Raw genomic sequence first — 23,596 nt, 5'->3', positions numbered from 1 at the left:
AAATGTGATTCAGCTGAACTTACGATGTTCCTGGTGCTCTCTGGTAGGTGCAAACCATCATCTGACTGAGTGATAGTTTCCAGGGCAGCCTGGCGGGAGGCAGCCAGCAGTCTGACCCGGGACTTGCCGTTACGCTTGCTCCTGTTGAGCGCATCTGCTGCTGCTTTGTTGTACAGTTCCAACTGCTGGTTGGTGATCATCTTCCTGTTCTCACTCAACATCTCCTCGTTTACTGGGTCTGTGAGAAAGGGGTGTGATGTTACTGTGTGCAATTTAAACAGATCCTATTTGAGAATTAAAGAGGCTGACATTTACAGAATGTAGATTTTAAATACTCCTGGCGTGGGAAAAACAAACCATAACTTGATTTTGATCAACCTTGCAGGTACGGTGGCCCTGTGGATGTGGAGAAGTGATCTGACTTTGGTTGGGGTCTGCCAAAGATCAAGGTCAGACATCAATGTCAAATTTACAGCCCTGTGCTATTATATCAGAAAACTGCAAATTTCATGAAAATTGGTTTAAACATTTTGAAGCTGGTCAACTTGACCATTTAAAAGTCCATGTTAACAGTTTCTCTACTTTCCTAACACTCAGGTGGGACTCGCTTCAGCTTCATGCAACAGACTCCACGGATCACCACCAGCCTGATGGGTCTCAAGGTCTGTACAGGACTTACGCTCGCTCTGACACTATGAAATATGGGTGTGGCGTTGCTGTATTCTTTGAGCACTTTTGATCTAGTCTGTGTATTTTTTAAGCCCCGAAGTTAATAAATGTAAACAAATAAAATAAATATGTTCGAAATGTGCTGTGTGTTATAGGGAAAGTTCAAAATCAAAGTGCAACTTAACACATGGGATTTGATGGCAAACCAGTAACAACAGAATTAGAGCCGTGTCACGAATGTATTCTTTGTTTGAAATAAATTAATTCATATTCATTAAACAAGTCTAGTCACTGATGTAAAGGGGACAGATGGATTGTATGTCATGTGGTATTAAATATTTGTCCTATTGTATAGAAAAATAGAGCACTGTATGATTTCCATTATTTTTCCTGTAATTTAGTTCCATTTACGCTTCATTTTGGATTTATATGTTTCGCACCACTGAACAACTCCACTAACTTCTCATAAAAATGCATCTATGGTATGAGGAAGCTTGGCTTGACTATGTGGTTGCTGCATTGATTGATGGCCAAGGTCACATACCGAAGGAATGTAAGCAGTTTCTCACCTGTCTAATTTTAAGTAAAATATCAAAAAACGTATCTATTTAACTGTTATATGAAAAAAAAAAGTTTTCCACCCAATGAAAAGAATATTTTCCTGAGTTGACATATAGAATGTTCTATTCAACTCAGTGAATTACGATTGTACTCATAAACATCCATAAAACTATGTAACAAATTTTTATTTTTGTTTTGTTCCAGGGTACAGTGTGTTTTCCTAACCTGTTATGCCTTAAATAAATAGAAAATAGCTGTTATTCCACAGAAACTTTGCTTCTGTGATCAGGACAATGATATTTTGAAATTTGTCTGTTTTCAAGAATATTCTCGATTCGCCTTCACTACTACTGAGTAGTCTTCTAGAATATTCTTTAACTGCTAGAACTGTCCAGAATTTTCTAGAAGTTTCCAGAATTATCTTGAAATTTCAAGAAACTTTTAGAACTTTCTAGAACATTAAAAAAAATAAAATAAAAGTTTGTGCTGAATGTAGTCATTTTCCCATAGACTTTAGACATAAGCAGTTGAAATATAACACTTAGAAGCCAGGAACAAAACTTGTGTTACATAGTGTTATTTGTACTATATGAAAGGTTGCCTACTGAGTCTCCTATTATAAGCTAGTCTCACCCAAGTGGCAAGCTCGGCCCGTCCAAAATGAGGCACACCCGGAAGAAAAAAATAAATAAAAAAGCTGTGGGTTCCTTTATTGAACAATTGATGATGCCTTCAAAAGGAAGCCGGTTCATATAGAAGCCCATGTTACATGTAAAATGTTTAACTTTAGAGCACAAATAAACATGTTTACAGCCTGGTACCAAAAGGTTTTTGGTCTCTATAGCTAGTTTACACCTCCATGACAAGTGCATAATTAGGGGTGTGGTGGGTATGAGTGATAGGTAGTGTGGTGGCACTCTGAACAGAGTTCAGCTTCAGAGCTTTTTGTGGAGCACAGTGGTCACTAGCTGTGGCTGCGACTTATTGCAGAATTTCAATTTTCAATTTATTTCATTTATATAGCACCAAATCATAACAGAGTTGCCTCAAGGCACTTCACACAAGTAAGTCTAACCTTACTAACCCCAGAGCAGCAGTGGTAAGGAAAAACTCCCTCTGAGGAAGAAACCTCAAGCAGACCAGACTCAAAGGGTGACCCTCTGCTTGGGCCAGGCTACAAACATAAATTACAGAAACAATTCACAAAATGAATATACAGGAAATGCGTTTCCTGTAATTGGTCACTGGAAGACCATGTTTGTGCATTCTGAGCCTCTTATCACAAATATCGGTAATAGTACAGCTGGTACATCTGGTATTTTGGTTGAGTGAAATTTGCGTTAGCACGATTAGCAGCTATTGGTATCTTAATGACATTAGATCCAGTTACTCTGGGATTACTGAAGGAAAGCTGGCTTAATTTTTAATGCCCACACCAAAGCCAACCGTTATGAAAACTATTGCTCAATCCCCAAAAATTATGATTTAATAACAACCCCGCACCAAGGTAAACCTGCTAGCTTGCTCTGAAATGGCGTGTGTTCGGGTTCATTCGTCCAGCCCAGGTCATGCAGGATCTTGCTCAAGCTCTACCTTTTTAGCCATTTTAAGCCTGACTAATCACAACCAAAATGGCGACACCCAGAGCAACACTTTCTTGTTTCCAAAAAGGCTCTTCTACACAATCTATGGTCTTACCTTGCAGCACCCAGTAGACTTCTCCATGATCAGCCAGCCTCTCAAGGGGCACAGTCATGGCAGTCCACGTTAACTTTGTACTGTTGCAGTGTCTGACTGCTGCCACTGTGCATCTTGATGGACCACTGTGGGAAACATATGACAAAGATTAACATGGCAATCAATCGCCCCCCCATTCCTACCCCCACAAAAATGCACTGCTTACTGTGGCAGCTCCAAGATAATAACATCTGGCTTTGGTGAAGAATCCTGCAACATATTAGCAAGGCAGCAATTAGAAAAAAGCAAATACACATACAAACCACGGCAAGAACACCAGTTAGCTTTTTCATCTCTACTCACATGCGTCCACGCTATCAAGCGGTCCTTCATAGAATTATTCGCCTCAGGACACCACAAAAAGTCCTAAACATAACCCACAAGCAGCTGTTTTAAACTTTAATCAGAATATTGTGAACCAACTGACATCGGTTGGAAAATGCTTCCATAAATAGCTCACCACAATAACTGAAGAGCTGTCTTCCTGAAAGGAAATGTCCGTGTGCTTCAGATGACACATGGAGATAAAGAGAAAGCCTGTTAGGAAGACTGCGTTTCTTCTTTCCCTGGCTGAGATTAAATTAACAGAGTCACAAGTGCTTGTGTCATAAGTGTAATGTAACAGATTTTGAATTTTTGATGGTAACTCAATGTGCCTTAAAATAAGTAAAATATACAGTAAGTAAAGCTGCAGATACACTTGAAATCACTGGAATGTAAATAGGTATACTTTACATTTGCATTTTTTTTTGTTTTTGCAAACAGAAATCATTTTCACTCAGTTCACAGAGAAAATCTATGAGCTCTTGTACAACAATGTACAAGAGCAAAACAAAACTTCCTGGGAAGTTGTTGCAAGCGATACAAACAGCTCTGTCTGCCATATTTTCCAGACTATCAATCAATCAATCAATTTTATTTATATAGCGCCAAATCACAACAAACAGTTGCCCCAAGGCGCTTATAACACTTATGACTATAACCCAGCCGTCCCAATATATTCTGATGCTGTGACTCAGAAAAAGGACGCACATGATTTTTGTAGTATATTTGGTAGAGAATATTACAGGAAATGTTCAGTTACTTTTCACCTGCAATATCTGGGAACATTAGTGCGTATGTCTATTTTAAATTCATTGTTAAAGATGAAGTAAGCCTCGAATGGAACTAACCAATCCTTCCACTGATTACAAGCAACTGGCAAATGACAATCGCTGTAACAGCGTGTCGGTGACGTGTGGTGACAACATGGCTGCCCACAGTGAACAGGATGCATCGTCTTTGGATGAAGAAAAAGTGTAGGCCTATTTTATGCATATCTTTCCATCCAGAAGTGCAAAGATGTACCATTTCAGAGAAGATTTGCATGTTTTTTTAGAATATGTTCCAAAACTGAAGACTTTGGAAGGTGCACAAGCAGAAATGGCAAGGAGCTGCGTTGCTGGCCATGTCGGCAGATTTCAGTATTAATAATGGGAAACCTCCAATACCCAATGATGGTGGATTATACAAAAATTGCTACTCACACTTTACTGAATGGGAGCAGGTTGAAAGAATCACAAACGCATCAAAAAGAAAGCAGAAGCTGCAGGTTCTATATGTAGGTAAGCTTTATATTTCATTTCACGTGAGCTTAAATTTTATACATCATAAATCAAACACTCTTACTCACTGACTGTGTGTACACTGCTGTTGTCTACTTGGGTGGCTGTTTTTGAAGATTGTCAAGTATTAATGTGCTGGTCATGGTGATACAAAACAATGAAGATTATTGTGCTGTTTATGTCTGCGTGGATTCTGTTGTTGGTTATGTGACCCATTGATATTCAAAGAAATCACAACAGACGACTACTCGATGCATCGATCGACATCATGAAATACATGATCACACACGGCCTTATCATTTCTAATGATCTGACAATTCTAATTCACAGTAATACTATTGTGATTTTTTTATGCTTTACTGCTAGACATGTAGGAGAACCTCCAGCCTTTATTATATTTATTCATTGTTTAGTTATTCTCCAGGAGTTACAGGATTGGAATACCACCTCATGGCCATTTGAATTAATGGTTATTGTGACTTTAGATGCTTCACCGCACAGGGACCTCTGCCCAGTTTTTCTGTTTGTTTTTACTGTTCACCAATTGCATAATTGGAGTACTGGGCTAATTGATTTCACAGTAATTGTGATTTTATGCAATTGCATAATTGTATAATAGAACTTGCGTTGGTAATTGTAAAAAAAAAAAACCTAAATGCAGAGATGCAGATATGTGTACATGTCTGCAAAACAATGTTCCATGTTTTTTTGCTTATTTAATAATAACATCCAGAAATACTGATGAAAGTATTTTTTAAAGTCTACTGCATGCTTTCTGTGTTATTGTTGTTTAGATTTTGTTTTAAATAACATACTTGATGCATACTGACATTCTGAGCCAGTGGTTCTAATGCTGAAAATTCAGATTTTGTGAAAAAAAGTATGATGTTTGGGGTACCATAGGCTTTCATTTACCAACATTTTCGCACACGCCCCAGATGTAAGTCATAGTCTCAAAAATCCAAAGGGATATTGATTACACGGCCCACGGTCTGTAAGTCATGCTTGTTTGACTGGTCCTGCGACCTGAATTGCAAAAAATATTCATGTAAAAAATACTGCATTATCATTTTTGGCCACAAGACGGCACCATCTACACATGACAAGCTGATCTTAAAACAGTACTGTAATTCCCACTGGGTAGGAGGTGGCAGCAAAGCTCCATTTAACTGGTTGTCAAGTGCAGCAAACCAAGAAGGTGATCTGAGTGAAGAGGACATACTGGGTCTTAGAAAATGAGTGAAATGACTAAATCATGCTGCCTGTGCTGCTCCACAGCCTGTCCTGTGGATTTTATTTTTATTTTATTTTTTAGCACTGTTGTTGTGCGTTACCTGTGCTGCTCCACAGCCTGTCTAGTGGATTTTTATTTTATTTTAGCACTGTTGTCGTGCGTTACCTGTGCTGCTCCACAGCCTGTCTAGTGTCGGATTCCCTGTTTGGGAATCCGCTAGCTTAGCGTAGCTACTAGCTCTTAGCCGTTTTAGCATGGCGGCTTCTCCTGTCTCTCCCGTACTTTTCTGCTCTGGGTGTGAAATGTTTAGTTATTCCTCGGCCCTCTTTTAGCAGTAACGGTACTTGTAATAAGTGCAGCTTATCGTAGCTTTGGAGGCCAGGCTGGGCGAATTGGAGGCTCGGCTCCGCACCGTGGAAAATTCTACAGCTAGCCAGGCCCCTGTAGTCGGTGCGGACCAAGGTAGCTTAGCCGCCGTAAGTTCCCCCCTGGCAGACCCCGTGCAGTCGGGAAGGCAGGCTGACTGGGTGACTGTGAGGAGGAAGCGTAGCCCTAAACAGAAGCCCCGTGTACACCGTCAACCCGTTCACATCTCTAACCGTTTTTCCCCACTCGACGATACACTCGCCGAGGATCAAACTCTGGTTATTGGCGACTCTGTTTTGAGAAATGTGAAGTTAGCGACACCAGCAACCATTGTCAATTGTCTTCCGGGGGCCAGAGCAGGCGACATCGAAGGACATTTGAAATTGCTGGCTAGGCTAAGCGTAAATTTGGTAAGATTGTAATTCACGTCGGCAGTAATGACACTCGGTTACGCCAATCGGAGGTCACTAAAATTAACATTGAATCGGTGTGTAACTTTGCAAAAACAATGTCGGACTCTGTTGTTTTCTCTGGGCCCCTCCCCAATCAGACCGGGAGTGACATGTTTAGCCGCATGTTCTCCTTGAATTGCTGGCTGTCTGAGTGGTGTCCAAAAAATGAGGTGGGCTTCATTGATAATTGGCAAAGCTTCTGGGGAAAACCTGGTCTTGTTAGGAGAGACGGAATCCATCCCACTTTAGAGGGAGCAGCTCTCATTTCTAGAAATCTGGCCAATTTTTTGGGATCCTCCAAACTGTGACTGTCTAGCGTTGGGACCAGGAGGCAGAGCTGTGGTCTTATACACCTCTCTGCAGCTTCTCTCCCCCTGCCATCCCCCTATTACCCCATCCCCGTAGAGACGGTGCCTGCTCCCAGACCACCAATAACTAGCAAAAATCTATTTAAGCATAAAAATTCAAAAAGAAAAAATAATATAGCACCTTCAATTGCACCACAGACTAAAACAGTTAAATGTGGTCTATTAAACATTAGGTCTCTTTCTTCTAAGTCCCTGTTGGTAAATGATATAATAATTGATCAACGTATTGATTTATTCTGCCTAACAGAAACTTGGTTACAGCAGGATGAATATGTTAGTTTAAATGAGTCAACACCCCCGAGTCACACTAACTGTCAGAATGCTCGTAGCACGGGCCGGGGCGGAGGATTAGCAGCAATCTTCCATTCCAGCTTATTAATTAATCAAAAACCTAGACAGAGCTTTAATTCATTTGAAAGCTTGTCTCTTAGTCTTGTCCATCCAAATTGGAAGTCCCAAAAACCAGTTTTATTTGTTATTATCTATCGTCCACCTGGTCGTTACTGTGAGTTTCTCTGTGAATTTTCAGACCTTTTGTCTGACTTAGTGCTTAGCTCAGATAAGATAATTATAGTGGGCGATTTTAACATCCACACAGATGCTGAGAATGACAGCCTCAACACTGCATTTAATCTATTATTAGACTCTATCGGCTTTGCTCAAAAAGTAAATGAGTCCACCCACCACTTTAATCATATTTTAGATCTTGTTCTGACTTATGGTATGGAAATAGAAGACTTAACAGTATTCCCTGAAAACTCCCTTTTGTCTGATCATTTTTTAATAACATTTACATTTACCCTGATGGACTACCCTGCAGTGGGGAATAAGTTTCATTACACTAGAAGTCTTTCAGAAAGCGCTGTAACTAGGTTTAAGGATATGATTCCTTCTTTATGTTCTCTAATGTCATATACCAACACAGAGCAGAGTAGCTACCTAAACTCTGTAAGGGAGTTAGAGTATCTTGTCAATAGTTTTACATCCTCATTGAAGACAACTTTGGATGCTGTAGCTCCTCTGAAAAAGAGAGCTTTAAATCAGAAGTGTCTGACTCCGTGGTATAACTCACAAACTCGTAGCTTAAAGCTGATAACCCGTAAGTTGGAGAGGAAATGGCGTCTCACTAATTTAGAAGATCTTCACTTAGCCTGGAAAAAGAGTTTGTTGCTCTATAAGAAAGCCCTTCGTGAAGCTAGGACATCTTTCTACTCATCACTAATTGAAGAAAATAAGAACAACCCCAGGTTTCTTTTCAGCACTGTAGCCAGGCTGACAAAGAGTCAGAGCTCTATTGAGCTGAGTATTCCATTAACTTTAACTAGTAATGACTTCATGACTTTCTTTGCTAACAAAATTTTGACTATTAGAGAAAAAATTACTCATAACCATCCCAAAGATGTATCCTTATCTTTGGCTGCTTTCAGTGATGCCGGTATTTGGTTAGACTCTTTCTCTCCGATTGTTCTGTCTGAGTTATTTTCATTAGTTACTTCATCCAAACCATCAACATGCTTATTAGACCCCATTCCTGCCAGGCTGCTCAAGGAAGTCCTACCATTATTTAATGCTTCAATCTTAAATATGATCAATCTATCTTTGTTAGTTGGTTATGTACCACAGGCCTTTAAGGTGGCAGTAATTAAACCATTACTTAAAAGCCATCACTTGACCCAGCTATCTTAGCTAATTATAGGCCAATCTCCAACCTTCCTTTTCTCTCAAAGATTCTTGAGAGGGTAGTTGTAAAACAGCTAACTGATCACCTGCAGAGGAATGGTCTATTTGAAGAGTTTCAGTCAGGTTTTAGAATTCATCATAGTACAGAAACAGCATTAGTGAAGGTTACAAATGATCTTCTTATGGCTTTGGACAGTGGACTTATCTCTGTGCTTGTTCTGTTGGACCTCAGTGCTGCTTTTGATACTGTTGACCATAAAATTTTATTACAGAGATTAGAGCATGTCATAGGTATTAAAGGCATTGCGCTGCGGTGGTTTGAATCATATTTGTCTAATAGATTACAGTTTGTTCATGTAAATGGGGAATCTTCTTCACAGACTAAAGTTAATTATGGAGTTCCACAAGGTTCTGTGCTAGGACCAATTTTATTCACTTTATACATGCTTCCCTTGGGCAGTATTATTAGACGGTATTGCTTAAATTTTCATTGTTACGCAGATGATACCCAGCTTTATCTATCCATGAAGCCAGAGGATACGCACCAATTAGCTAAACTGCAGGATTGTCTTACAGACATAAAGACATGGATGACCTCTAATTTCCTGCTTTTAAACTCAGATAAAACTGAAGTTATTGTACTTGGCCCCACAAATCTTAGAAGCATGGTGTCTAACCAGATCGTTACTCTGGATGGCATTTCCCTGATCTCTAGTAATACTGTGAGAAATCTTGGAGTTATTTTTGATCAGGATATGTCATTCAAAGCGCATATTAAACAAATATGTAGGACTGCCTTTTTGCATTTACGCAATATCTCTAAAATCAGAAAGGTCTTGTCTCAGAGTGATGCTGAAAAACTAATTCATGCATTTATTTCCTCTAGGCTGGACTATTGTAATTCATTATTATCAGGTTGTCCTAAAAGTTCCCTAAAAAGCCTTCAGTTGGTTCAGAATGCTGCAGCTAGAGTACTGACGGGGACTAGCAGGAGAGAGCATATCTCACCCGTGTTGGCCTCCCTTCATTGGCTTCCTGTTAATGCTAGAATAGAATTTAAAATTCTTCTTCTTACTTATAAGGTTTTGAATAATCAGGTCCCATCTTATCTTAGGGACCTCGTAGTACCATATTACCCCATTAGAGCGCTTCGCTCTCAGACTGCGGGCTTACTTGTAGTTCCTAGGGTTTGTAAGAGTAGAATGGGAGGCAGAGCCTTCAGCTTTCAGGCTCCTCTCCTGTGGAACCAGCTCCCAATTCAGATCAGGGAGACAGATACCCTCTCTACTTTTAAGATTAGGCTTAAAACTTTCCTTTTCGCTAAGGCTTATAGTTAGGGCTGGATCGGGTGACCCTGGACCATCCCTTGGTTATGTTGCTTTAGACGTAGACTGTGTTTCATAATTATTGTATGGCCTTGCCTTGCAATGTGGAGCGCCTTGGGGCAACTGTTTGTTGTGATTTGGCGCTATACAAGAAAAAAGTTGATTGATTGATTGATTGATGCTCTCAAAGTGACAGACCATGCTCGTGAATAGAGAGGGAATAACCTTCTTACTAATAGGAACACTACTTGTTTGCACTTTGTGGGACAGCTGGAGGACTGCAAGAGGATTGCTTTGCCAATGTAAGGCTAAATATAATGCTTTGTAAATGTATAATCAATTAAAATGACCTTTTTTAAACATTTAGTGAGGAAAACATGCACACATTTAGCTCATTGACATTTTTGTCTGTTCAGTGGTGACTAGAAGCAGTTTACAGTTTACCACACTGCCATCTAGTGGATATCCAGTGTGCGTGTATTTGTGAATCAGTCGGCATTTGTTTGTGGATCTGTGTTCGCGAAATGAATGTCTCAAAATGACGTCACAGAGGAAAGCGATGAATGCGTGTAATTGGTGATCCACAAATGCTGAAACTCAATTCACAAATACAATTTCCAGTTTTACAAATGTAATTTTTTTTTTTTTTTTTTTACAAATTAAGTTTTATATTTGCAAATAGAACATTATTTTCAAAGACCAATTTACAAGTTACAAATATGAAATTTGCATTTGTGGATATCTGAACACATTTGCAAATCAATGATTATTTGTAGATCACCCTGCGTGCATTTACAAATATTGAGACAATTTTAACTCCATATCAGTGTGACATATAATCCAGAAAAAAAAGGACTGGAGTCTTGAAGGATTAAAAAATGCCTTGTTATTAAAACACACACACACACACACACACACACACACACACAGAAAAAATAATGTTGAAAAACATCCTCCCCATTAAACAAACAATGCTACAAAAAAAACTAAAAAAAAAATTAAGTCTCTAAATATCAAACAATTCATAGTAAAAACTATTATGTAACAAATATAAAATATCATGCGATTACCTTCAACCTTTAAAAGTGTTTATTTGCATGAACCATATTACAAGATCAGCATGATGATCAATTTACATGTTGATTATTATCATATTTTTGATGTACATACGAGGTCTGTTAGAAAAGTATCCGACCTTTTTTTTTTTTTCAAAACCATATGGATTTGAATCACGCGTGATTGCGTCAGACAAGCTTGAACCCTCATGCGCATGCGTGAGTTTTTTCATGCCTGTCGGTTGCTTCATTCGCCTGTGAGCAGGCTTTGAGTGAGGTGTGGTCTACCCCTCTCGTCTATTTTTTATTGCGAATAAATGTCTGAATGATTTGGATCTTTGCTGCATCAATTTTTTTCCAGAAACTGTAAGAGACCTCCAGGTGGACACCGTTCGAAAAATTAATATGGCTTTCAGGGATGATTTTAATGGGGATTAAACAGATTAAAGAGTGTTACTGCCCCTTTAAGGACGGCCCACAACTGGTGAGAGCGCAGCGCGCTCCCAGCCCCCATCGATAGGCTGACACCCCGCTGGAACAACCAGATCATTTCCAACGTGAAAGCTTTGTTGATCCGGGACCTCGTCTGACTTTCACAAAAAGGCAGAAGATGTGGACATCAGCACTTTTTCTGGCACATTCCACCGTTACAGGAGTTTTTTTTTTCATGGAAAAAGAAGCCGAGGGACGCGCCACGGCTCTGTTCATTACGTGGGACAAAACCACCTCGGTGTTGGTCTCACAGGACGGCTTAAAGGTGGATTTCAGACGGATTCCGGTTGCTTTCCAGTCGTGTGAATATCCGATTGTGATTGTGCATGAGCTGGACATGCCAGAACATGTCCTGTGAGGCTTCATCACGGCGTTTCTTTTCACCATGGAGCTCCGCCGCAACGCGCGGAATTCCTCCGCCTTTGTTCCTCTTTCCATGACAAAAACTCCTGTAACAGTGAAATGTGCCGTTCATTTCTAAACTGGATGCTGTCTTGAACCGGTATGTCCTCTGACTAGCACAAGAATTGTGAAAAGACGTGGACATCAGCACTTTTTCCGGCATTTTCCACCGTTACAGGAGTTTTTTTTTCATGGAAAAAGAAGCCGAGGGACGCGGCACAAAACCACCTCGGTGTTGGTCTTTCAGACGGACTCCGGTTGCTTTTCTGTCGTGTGAATATCCGAGAAATTGCGCTTGAGCTGGACAAGCCCCAACATGTCCTGTGAGGCTTCATCACGGCGTTTCTTTGCGCCGAGCGGCTGCACCACGACGCGCCGAACTCCTCCGCACGTCTGTCTTAATGTGCCGAAAAAGTGCTGATGTCCACGTCTTTTCACCATTCCTGTGCTAGTCAGAGGACATACCAGATCAAGACAGCGTCCAGTTTAGAAATGAACGGCACATTTCACTGTTACAGGAGTTTTTGTCATGGAAAGAGGAACAAAGGCGGAGGAATTCCACGCGTTGCGGCGGAGCTGCATGCCGAAAAGAAACGCCGTGATGAAGCCTCACAGGACATGTTCTGGCATGCACAATCACAATCGGATATTCACACGACTGGAAAGCAACCGGAATCCGTCTGAAATCCACTTTTAACCTTTACAACCCAGACGATAAACACAAAAATATTTTGTTGTCATTTATGTCCATATATATCTGAACTAGAGATAGATTTGTTTTGTGAACATTTGTAGCAACAAGATATAACAGCTTGATTAGATTTTTAGTGGTTTCTAACATGAATAGCAGGGTTAACACTCCAATGTTACAGGAAAACTGAAAAAACTGCTACTTTTTCAAGATTTGTAGCTTTTTAATAATGGATAATCTAAACTTCATCTCTGCAATGCTATACTGTAAATCTTGAAATAAACCTCAGTGTGTTGTTGAAGATTGGAGCTGAAATGTTTAGATCCCAATAAATGTAACTGTGCAGTCTGTTCATAGAGACACAGAGTCTGGTTAGTTTGAAGTAAAATACAGTGGTAGTCATAACTAAAGTTCCAAACAAAGTTAAAAGGTACTCCAAGTTGCTACGCAACACAATGCTCTGCTGAAGTGACGCTGATGCAGCTGCTATGACTCAACTCTCACTATTTGCGCTAAACTGCAGCAGCTTATGTCACTCAAGCGGTTTTGATCGGATTAGGATCAAATTTAGTGGTGCAGTGACTGGATTTTGTGAATTAGCCAAAGATCAAAGCAAGAGAACAAGCTCAATGTTTCTATTTAAAGCTCAGTATAAGCATTCATACATTGACAGTCCTACCTGAACTTGTCCTTCACATCTTTCAGACAGTAAAATACCACATGCCATCACCAGTCAAGTTCTTGTCATATAACAGTTATTACACCCACTGAGCAATTTCCAAAGGAAAATACAAACTAGGCTTTTATGATGCCCTTCACCACAATACCTTATTTCCATCTTCTCTTCGCTCAGGGTTGATGATTTTAACGAAGGAGTAAAACAGCTGTCTAATTCGTGAATCACCGACAAAGGCCACCCTCTTTTTAGCAAGGCAGGTTTTGGCTTCACTGGAAGACAAACAGTGATGGCGAGGGTCATGGCAATTATTCATTCCAACAACAGATGGTGCTTATTCATGCAGCAGGGTAGTTTCATTGTTTCCTATTCACCTTATTCAGGAAGTCAGGGTGGGTGGATCCATTTTGTCAAGTAACTTCCGGTTTGCCAGTATGTCTGATGATTAGCTACGTGGGAACACAGTACGCTCGAAGTGTCCAAACATGAGCAGCATTAATTGTTCAGTTCGTGGGTGCCACAACTGGAAGAAGAGGAAACTATCGCTTTCAGAATGATGTTTTGAACATGGAAAGGAGAGATCTGGGTGCTGTGAACCAGCATTCCCTCCTCCATTGAAAGACGAGGATCTCCGTGCTGGCTAAAAGTGCTGAAGTTGAAAAATCCACTCAAACATTCATATGTCTGTTCTTTTTATTTTATAGAGAAAAAACCCACACCACTGGATCTTTACCCAGAGAAATGGTTTGACTACGACTCTCCGTTGAAGAAGCCAGGGCGGATGCTAGTGAGATAAACGGGCAAATTGTGTTTGTAGCATTAGCCGCTATCTTATTTTCTCGTTTTCTGGTGTTTGACACAACCAAGCACTGCATGAAATAACACCATACGTATATTAACGTTACGTAATCTTGGCATTTCAGTGGTACTACTTGTCAGGTAGTATTTTAACTTGATTGTGCTCCTATATGAGCTTCAGCAGCGCTGTGCGGCATGGAGCTCGTAGTTCCTCATAGCCAAACTGTCCACTCCGAGTGACAACACAAAGTAGCTTAAAAATAATCGAGGGCCAATTTTTCATGCCATCTTCCCACTCTGTTATGACCCGTGGGTGAGCCAGAGTCGATCCCTTTGAACTTTTCAAAAAGGTTTTTGTTTCTACCCATGTAATATCTTCCGTTGTTCTATGTTGAAAACACTGCTCACCGGAAGTCTTAAGACAAAACGGAAATGCCTCTGTTGTAAAAGTGGGCGGGGCTGAATAAGGTGAATAAAGTCAACTGATTAAACTCGCACGTTTTTCATCTGAGGTACTGCCTCCATATTTGGTTATTTGGCCCCGAATCCTAACAGATGTGCACACAAACAAATGACAACAATCCATTCTTTCGGGTAAACATACAGTACATACTAATCACCCTTAACCCACCAACACTTAGTGACTTACATGCTTTTGTATTTGTGCATCATACAACCATATGGCTGCCATACGTTCTCCCCCAAATAACGTCCTCTGGACAGTAGCCACTCACATGAGTCTCCACCTGGAAAGACAAAGAACTTAAAATAATGTTCACCAGTAAGTGCAAACGAATTGGGCACCGCTGTCTTGTTTGAGGGCGGGCACTAAAGGGGTTAAAATACGATGTAATTTCTCTACTTCCGGGGGGAAAAACACTGCATTTTCTCTGAGGTTTTGGGCAAATTACATGTAAACAAAGTAAAAACAAAGAAAATGTGATGATGCGGTGGGAAAGTGGACATGTGTTGTGGTTTGTTTGTGACCCGGAGCTCAAACGTGTTGAGTCGGTTTTGCAGGCGAGAGAATGTAGCTACTCTCGTTAGCTGTGTAGGCTAACATTTATCGACACAACGTGTCCCATTCGCCCCGTCTTCCCTTCTTCACTGGGAACCGAAAAAAAAAGAAACACTTTTCGCGACTGCTTCAGTGACTGCAGGTGAAAACAAAACAGTACACTATTTTTCCATGTGAAGTTATGCTGTGTATATATTGCACAACAGGACCGGCTGTTCCCATAAGTGGTCAAATTCCGCAATATCATGCAGGGTTCAAACGAGACTGCGGTGCCCTATTGATTTTACATAGTCAGAATATTTAATCAAACGTCCAGAGTTACTAAACAACCACAGTATTCTTTACCTTTGACTGAAACCTGCAGGCTCAATAGAACCTCAGCTATTCATTCAGCCCCGTCAAAGCACAAACACACAACGCAGGGCTTTGGTGCCAAAGTGCAAAATTAAGCCATCATCAATTCAGCCTCAACCATAAAACTCTGCTCTTCATTTGTGAGCAAACTGAATACAGCCATCTGCAATTCAATCCATCCACAGAAACTGATGAAAATGAAGGGTCAGGAGGCATTTTCTGTCATCACAACTGTTCTATGTGCACACAAAAGGTCTACGTTCCACAGCCTTTAAAGTTGCAGCATGCCACAGGTATGACTTCATACCTCAGCTATCTCGTCATGGTGCCAGCCCCTCACTGTCAGTCAAGACCTAGGGATAAGGGCAATCCAATCGAGATCCCACACCGTCCTTATTTATGATATTTGAGAATGAGGGTGTGCAACGCTTGACAAATAAACACAAACTTTTTCAAAGGCAGACAAGTGTGCTGCTTATATCCTTCACAGGGCTCTTGCCAGGATTTTCTGAACAGCAGTCAACTGGCCAAAGTTAAACTGCGTGCACCCACACAAAAAGATGATGATTTAATAAGTACTATTATATATCAAATAATATAGCATTTAATAGCACAGTTCTGTAACTTACACCTGTTTCTCGTTGTAGTTTGGAGATCAGGTGTTGAACATGGACAAACATTTTCAAACTTCCACCAGAGTTTTTCTTGGAAAGTGGAATCTACTACTTGTAAGAAAGAAAAGTAAAGATACACAAGTAAACGCATTGCAACTGTAATCACGAACCTCTCAAGAATTTTTTAAAATTTATTTATTTGAAATGGTAATAACTGTTGCACTTTTAAACACATAATTCACTGAAATGTAAATCCAAAATCAGTAAGAAAAACAGTTAATGAAACTAAGTGTTAATTGATCTGGAGCTACTCCATATATTTCGTCAATAATGGCTATAATGATTGTGAATTTATTGCACCAGGTCAACGTTTACCAACGATAACATTACATCGCAGCAAGCTGTCCCTGAATCAGCACTAACAAAGCAATGCTTCATTTATACCAAAACTGGAGCAACTTTAACTTTTGACCCCTGTACAAACTGAAATTGACCTTTGTCACCATTCTTGCTGTTTTTTTTTGTTTTTTTTTACCCCATAACATTCAGTCATAAATAGTCCAAGCTATACCTTTTTGGAATATCCCATGATCAGACAAATAATGTGGTATAGTTTTCAATATGATTGGTGAACCTTTGAACACCCCTGTGTAATTCTTCAGTTGTTCCTTAACTGGCTGCCTATTAGGATTGGGTATTGAAAACCGGTTCTTTTCGGGTATCGTTAAGAAATGATTCGATCCACAGATATCAATAGTCTTTTTGCTTAACGATTCCCTTATCGGTCCTTCAGAGCGGCCGTTGTTTTTGAGGGTGTTTGTCAGGAAAATGATAATTTCTCCACATTGATTGCAGACCCTGCAGTGGGTCTGTGATCAACCGCTTCTGTAGCTTGACTCCTCTTTGAAGCGTGAACCAATGAAGCAGTGCTTCAACCCGCTGGCTTGTTGGTTCTTTGTTTTATTTCACTTTATCTTAACTTTCCCCCCACTAAAACCCCAAAGAGCATAGGTCTGTGAGTAAATTTACCTTTTTATGTTAAACCGACCTGTTATGGTCTTCTGAAACAGTTAATAGATGTATTTTATAACTTAAAAACGGGACCGATGCTAATGCGTTAGCATGTCTATAGCGTTTCAATGTTAAAGTTAGCATTAGCTGTTCGCATCTCAGGACGTTTGTGTGCATTTGTTTTCTGTATAATAATTAATGGCTCACCATTTGTTGCTGTAAAAGAGTCAAAGGTATTAGAAACTAATATTTTTTAATTTATTTTTATTTCTAGATTAATAATAATAATAGCAACAACAACAGCAGTAATAGTAATAATAACTCTTCAGAAACGGAAAGTCCGCCTCTCAAAGCCATTAAAATATGTCAATCGTGAGTCACTTTTGTGTGGATTAAAGTCACTAACTGGGACTCTTGTCTTGTTGCAGTCAAGAAATGAGAATCATCCTCTGTTCCGTTGGCACAGCTCCAAACGCTGCGTAGCTCTCTGCCAAGACAGAGTCCGGTTGGAATTAATAACTTCAAAATGAATTGCCGCTTTAAATAAAATGACACCTCTTTCCAAACGCTGTAATACAAGCTACAATTGACTAAAACTTGTTTTTCCTCCCAAAATGAGACGTCCTGCATTCTTTATTAATTACATCCTTACGTGCAGCACAGATGGCTGCAAGAGTGCAGCTCAGGTGTATGGAAAGACATTCATTCCAATAATGTCTGAAAGGAAATGCTTTTGACAAAAACTGCAGATTTTGTTTATTTTTATTTATGTTCAAAGATCAAGGATCCACCATGTAGAGTTTAAGGATCCAGTGACCATTTTCATATTTATTTACTTTAAGACTCAATAAAATGTTGTTACCATAGAAAACCTGTAAAGCCTACTTTTAGTACATAGAAAATTCACAAGCGGTATCGATAAGGGAATCGATAAGGAATCGGATTGATAAGCGGAATCACTAATGGTATCGATAAAATCTTATCAATAGCCATCCATACTGCCTACTGAAAATTCAAGTGGCCAATCTTTTATTTATTTTTTTTTCTTACTTCAAAAGAGTAATGTCGAAGGAGTGTTTGTGCCAAATTTGGTACTTGTTTCACCATATTCTGTTATTGGCTGCACTATATAGTCACATTTTCAGAAATTTGGCATTGACTTCATACCAAAGTATCAGTTCTCGTGGGATCCTTCATAAAAACATCCAAGCCTTCACTTCCAAACATTTGTTACAGTAATTTAAACTTGGATGTGCCTCAATATGTGGCCTTTCTATCCAACAAAGGGATGAGTCTCTGCTGGTTTGTAGCTTCAGGTGTTTGTCCCTGCAGGTAAACACTGCTACTCCCGTACGTTTGGTCCTGCTACCGTGTCTCTTCACTCCTCCACGTAAAAGAAGCCTTTGTCTTTGCAGTGAACACACCATTTTATCCTGCATTCTTCATTATTTTCTGTTGCTATGTTTTCTTCCTTTAGGTCAACAATTCTTATCATCTACTACTACTTCGCTGTTCATTTTCAACATTTGATGGCACGGCAAACAATGTGTGCGCATTACTGCCGCCAACGGGGTGAGCAGCACTATTCACAAGGGTTCAACATGTAAAGTTTTGAGGATAAGCACCCAAACAACATGCCTGAAGACAGTCATAGATATGTGCTCTCAATGTGATTTTTGTTGTCCAAACACAGCAAAGTTTTGCATTAAGATGCGTTTGCTTATTTAAAGGAGACCTGCATTGAAAAAAATGCAGTCAGATTTTTTGAACAAAAAATGACTTACATTTACACATGAGATCCTTCTGAATGTAGTAAAGTAAATCTGCAAGCCCAGATCTGTCATTCAATCTTTCAATTTCAATCTTCATTTGAAAATGACAAATTTACAGCTAACATTTAGCCCTCCGCAAATTGTCCCTCTCATCATGGACGCTGCCGAGACGTCACGGACAAGACCCTCTCCCAGCATGCATTGCGCCAATTGTAATCTGTGGATTTACGTCAGTTTGCATCTGCACCTTTTTCATGTCTTATACGGAAGGATCTACTTTTTTAAAACTTCATATTGTCTTGCGGCACATTTGGTGAGTACACATTTCTTTTATTTGTGCTTGAAAATTATTTTGGGGGACTTTTTCATAGGCCCGTTTGATTGAGAGGTGTCGCACTGAAAATCTACTGTCTTTCGCCTCCGGTACCATCGCGGGATATGGAGGCGAGACCCGCAAAGAATCCCAGTCATTAAAAATATATAAACCTCTCTCAGCATCCATGGAGCTCTGGGGCTCCAATTGCCGAGACGTGCGGTACTGTGGATTTTGCCGCAAGAAGTCTATCCTTGCAGCAACAGGTGTACCAGCTGCTTCGCATTAAAACAGTGAGCGTAGCGGAGGCAGAGAGCGGGAGAGGAAGAACGGCGCCCGCTGTCGATGTCGTTGCTGATCTGAGCACACAGATCTGTATCTCACATTCATTGCAGCTTACTTTTGGATGATGAAACCAGGACGTGTATAAGTAACATTACTAACAGATAAAATCAATTTCAATGCGGGATCGGACTGAAGGCGGGAGCGCGTCGTCTTGTCCCTGACGTCATGGAAATGATACGGCTGTACAAACTGTATTCACAGAGGGCTAAATTTTAGCTGCAAATTTGTCATTTTTAAACGAAGATTTCTCCGCTGAATTACAAATTTGGGCTTACAGATTTACTTTACTGCATTCACAAGGGTCTTATAAATACATATCAGCTATTTCTTTCTGAAATCTGACCACATTTATTTCAATGCAGGTCTACTTTAAACACTTAATGAACAGCCATCCACAAAAAAGTGTGTGAAAGCTTTTTTCCCTTCCTTTTTGTTTTAAATCATTGTCACTGAAAGCTTCAACAAGTTTTCTGCATCAACTCCATGCTGATCTGAGGTGAAGCCACTGTCTGAAATTTGATACTGAGCTGCACTCAGTGATAGCGTGGGACATCTGGGCTTTGAGGGATGAGTGAATTGCATGAGGTGTGCTTTATTTGTCACCAAGGGCAACATGACAGCCTTTTTCAAAGCAGAATGCAACACCACAAAATAAACGATGAAGCATAATACAGTAAAAGTCGTATATAATGGATTCATGTGGACCAGCAAATTTTGTTTGTTATAATTGAAATCCATTATATGTATAAATTGGACAAAATCCATTATATGTATGTAATGCATTAGTTACAGTCAAGGATCTATGGGGAATCCTGAATCGGGACCTGCTTCATTTAATGACCGGGTCAAAACTCTGTCTGACAAAAATAAACGCCTGCCTTAAATAAGCGCAGCACATTATGTGCATTTAAAAAGATTACATTTAGTCGAGTCGCTCTATTTTCTAAGTTCGCTGCGGAGTGGTACCTTAAAATCCTAAAGTCTGATTTATGCTTCTGCTGCTCTGTAACTCTGTGGCCATGCAATGATGCTGATGTGCGCGTTAATCTTTTAAAGTTCTCTTTCATGTCTCTATGCAATTTTCCCCAGGCACGTTGACTTTTTCTGGATTAATTTGTCCCTCAACGAGCTTCTTTAAACAATCATCAACCTCTAAACCAAAGGTAAGGTGTACAATTTCCTCCATGATTTGCTTGTCATTTGAGTGTCTTTTTCTGACTCCATGTTGTGAGGCTGGTCATATTTGCGGACTTTTCTGCCAAATGTTTTTGATTCACGATTGAAATGAAATCAGCATGCGCACTGCAAAAACTAAAATATGACGGGAGTCGGGAGAGGAAGGAGTAAACCAGAAAAGTGACAAATCACAGCCCTTTGTGGTCTCAGATTTAGCAGGTGGGCTAAGCTCTTTGCTTCACCACACCCAGGGATATGTGTAAAACGTAACACCACATTACAGTGCCTGCAACAAGCAGCAACATATCATCATATTGCACAGCCCTGTGAAAGGTCAAACAGGACTATACCTTTAAACAGTCCTTGATCCCAGTGTACCATTGTGCTGAGATTCATCACTGGTTGTAATTGCCTCACCGGTCACTGTGATTTGTAAGCTAATGCTGGCATGCCTTCTTTGTATACACACTGGATGACTCTGGTTTACAAGGCTCTTATTGGGTTGGTTCAGATTTATTTATCCAGTTTACTTCGGAGATCTGAAAGCCGTTATGCTTTGCAATCGAATGACATGTTGTGCTTTCGTATAGTTCTGCTCCCTCTGATTGGCATGTCCTCCAATCTCAATTGAGACTGTCTGGGTTGATTTCTTTGAATGCTTTCTGCTGTATTTTAAGAGACCGCGAAAGGAATTCTTTTGCACAGTGCCTGTGTTTTGAATTTTAAACTGTTTTAAATTCTATATTGTTATTATGACCAAGCCGACTGTTTTAGCTATAAAATGCTTGTATTTTATTTGTTTTTAACATTCTCTTGACGTTGTTAACTTATTATCATATCACATGCGTGCTGTTGCCTGTCTAGGTTAGGTCACCCTTGTAAAAGAGGTTTTGATCTCAATGGGCTTTTTATCTGGATAAATAAAGGTTATATCCTGGCATCCATCCAACTGTGGGAGACAAAGGTGTTGTGTCCAGTTTGTTTGTTTTTTTTTTACACTTTTTCAATTTAATTTTAATTTATTTTATTTATATAGCACCAAATCACTATAAAGTTGCCATACATAATGTTTAACCTTACCAACCCCTAGAGCAAGCACACAGGTGACAGTGGTAAGGAAAAACTCCCTCTGATGATATTAAGGAAGAAACCTCAAGCAGACCAGACTCAAAGGGGTGACCCTCTGCTTCGGCCATGTACCGAAACTGGCAAAGGTTATATATCAACTGCAGAAATGGTCATAAATATTCTTTTCAGGGGCATAGGGACATGTGTCTGAATTCAGGGTCTGCACACTTCTAAAAGCTGCATCCCACAAAACTCTTTAGGCCATCAGAGACACCAGAGGCAGGAGCTAATTGTTCTGAAATGAGACTGTGCAGCCCACAGAGCATTTTGCTATTGTGTCCTAAGTTTTTCCCACCCCCTAACCCTCTGTTGCCAAAAAACCTTGACAACTGCACCTGACAAACTAGCATAATGGGCTCATGAATAACAATAACAATAACTCATGAATAACAACCATTTTTCAGTAGTACTGTTCAGTAGTACTTATTTCTAATTGTACATATGGAGCCTGAGAGTACCCTTCTTTTTAAAATGTAACAACAGATTTGTTTTGGAAATTATGTGACAAATGCGTCCGATTGTTGAAGCCATTCTGAACAACGGTTTGTTTCACCCTTCATGCTGGTTGCTATGGTGTGCACTGCAGTGCACCGTGGGAGACAAGACTCATGACAGGTGTAACAGAAAAGTCAGCACCCCCTGGTGAATTACCATAGGAGTGACTACAATATAAACAATCACATTTTTGTCCAGCTTTATTTATCTAACAAGTCGACAGTAAAAGAGCGATGTGCACTCGGCTTCTCCAGCAGTGTGCCATGTAAACAGTGACAGCTTCAACTAACTAAATAACCAACCAGTGGCATGAAGCCATTCCAACGCTAACCACAAACAGATAATCTAAAAGACAGTGTGTCCTTCTATCAGCGTTAGATAAAGCGTGCACGTGTCGCGTTTTTAAGGTGCACAAGCGCGCCCCAACACACAGCTAGCTAGCTAGCTAGCTCGCTAACGTTAGAATTAGCTGGTGTGTAGCGACTTTGACGAGGACAACACTTACCTCCATAATACCGCGAAGCTGTGTGAAACAGGAGCAACAACACAACGACAGCCAGCGCTATTAATTTGGCATTTTTAATGGTAAAATACTGATTTATTTCGCGTTTGCCCAGGCTATAGGCCAGGACCGCCATCTTTGCTCCTCCATGACAACAGACAGACGGTCGGTCGGGATGCAGCGGCGCTCCGGAGCCGAGCGGCTCGAGCGCGTGTCCACGCCCCCGCTATCCGCCGCAGCTGTGTGGCCCGGCGGCACTCTACCTGCCCGCCGAGCCCCGCCGTCCTCCCCCATTACTGCAGGAGCAGATAAGGAGTGTTATCATGCACCTTAATCGCACAGCCGTGCATTTGTAATAATTCATAAAAGCGTTTGTGAAAAGTATGATGTGTGACAGGGGAGTAGCCAGGATTTTTTTATGGGGGGGGGGGGGGGGGGCGCACGACGGCGTTTTAGGGTCACATTGAATTTGGGCTTTTTTTTTTTTTTTTTTTTTTTTTAGACTTCGAGAATAAAGTCGTAATTTTACGAGAATAAAGTCGTAATTTTACAAGAATAAAGTCGTAATTTTTACGAGAAAAAAACTCGTAATATTACGAGAAAAACTCATAATATTATGAGAATGAAGCCGTAATTTTACGAGAATAAAGTAATAATATTATGAGAATAAAGATGTAATTTTATGAGAGGAAAAACTGCAGAGAGGAGAATTGTCACAGAGGCTGTTTTGTGTGCTGTCAGTGTTTCATTTCCGGAAT

The 23,596-nt window shown here is 40.2% G+C and overlaps 1 protein-coding gene across 1 annotated transcript in view; it reads right to left on the bottom strand.

Moving 5' to 3' along the window:
- Positions 1-23,057, bottom strand: part of casd1 (CAS1 domain containing 1) — a 32,823-nt gene extending 9,766 nt beyond the window's left edge. Inside the window, 10 exon segments of the mRNA XM_034160409.1 lie at positions 24-238; positions 2,929-2,992; positions 2,994-3,053; positions 3,134-3,150; positions 3,153-3,177; positions 3,271-3,333; positions 3,428-3,472; positions 13,464-13,584; positions 14,760-14,856; positions 22,842-23,057. Coding sequence (XP_034016300.1) covers positions 24-238; positions 2,929-2,992; positions 2,994-3,053; positions 3,134-3,150; positions 3,153-3,177; positions 3,271-3,333; positions 3,428-3,472; positions 13,464-13,584; positions 14,760-14,856; positions 22,842-22,974 — 840 coding nt within the window. The 5' untranslated portion in view covers positions 22,975-23,057.
- Between the last annotated feature and the right edge of the window lie 539 nt (positions 23,058-23,596).

This window comes from Thalassophryne amazonica, chromosome 20 (assembly GCF_902500255.1).
Source record: "Thalassophryne amazonica chromosome 20, fThaAma1.1, whole genome shotgun sequence".
Lineage (NCBI taxonomy): Eukaryota > Metazoa > Chordata > Actinopteri > Batrachoidiformes > Batrachoididae > Thalassophryne > Thalassophryne amazonica.
The sequence above is the reverse complement of the archived record's forward strand: the minus strand, read 5'-3'. Positions and strand labels throughout refer to the sequence as shown.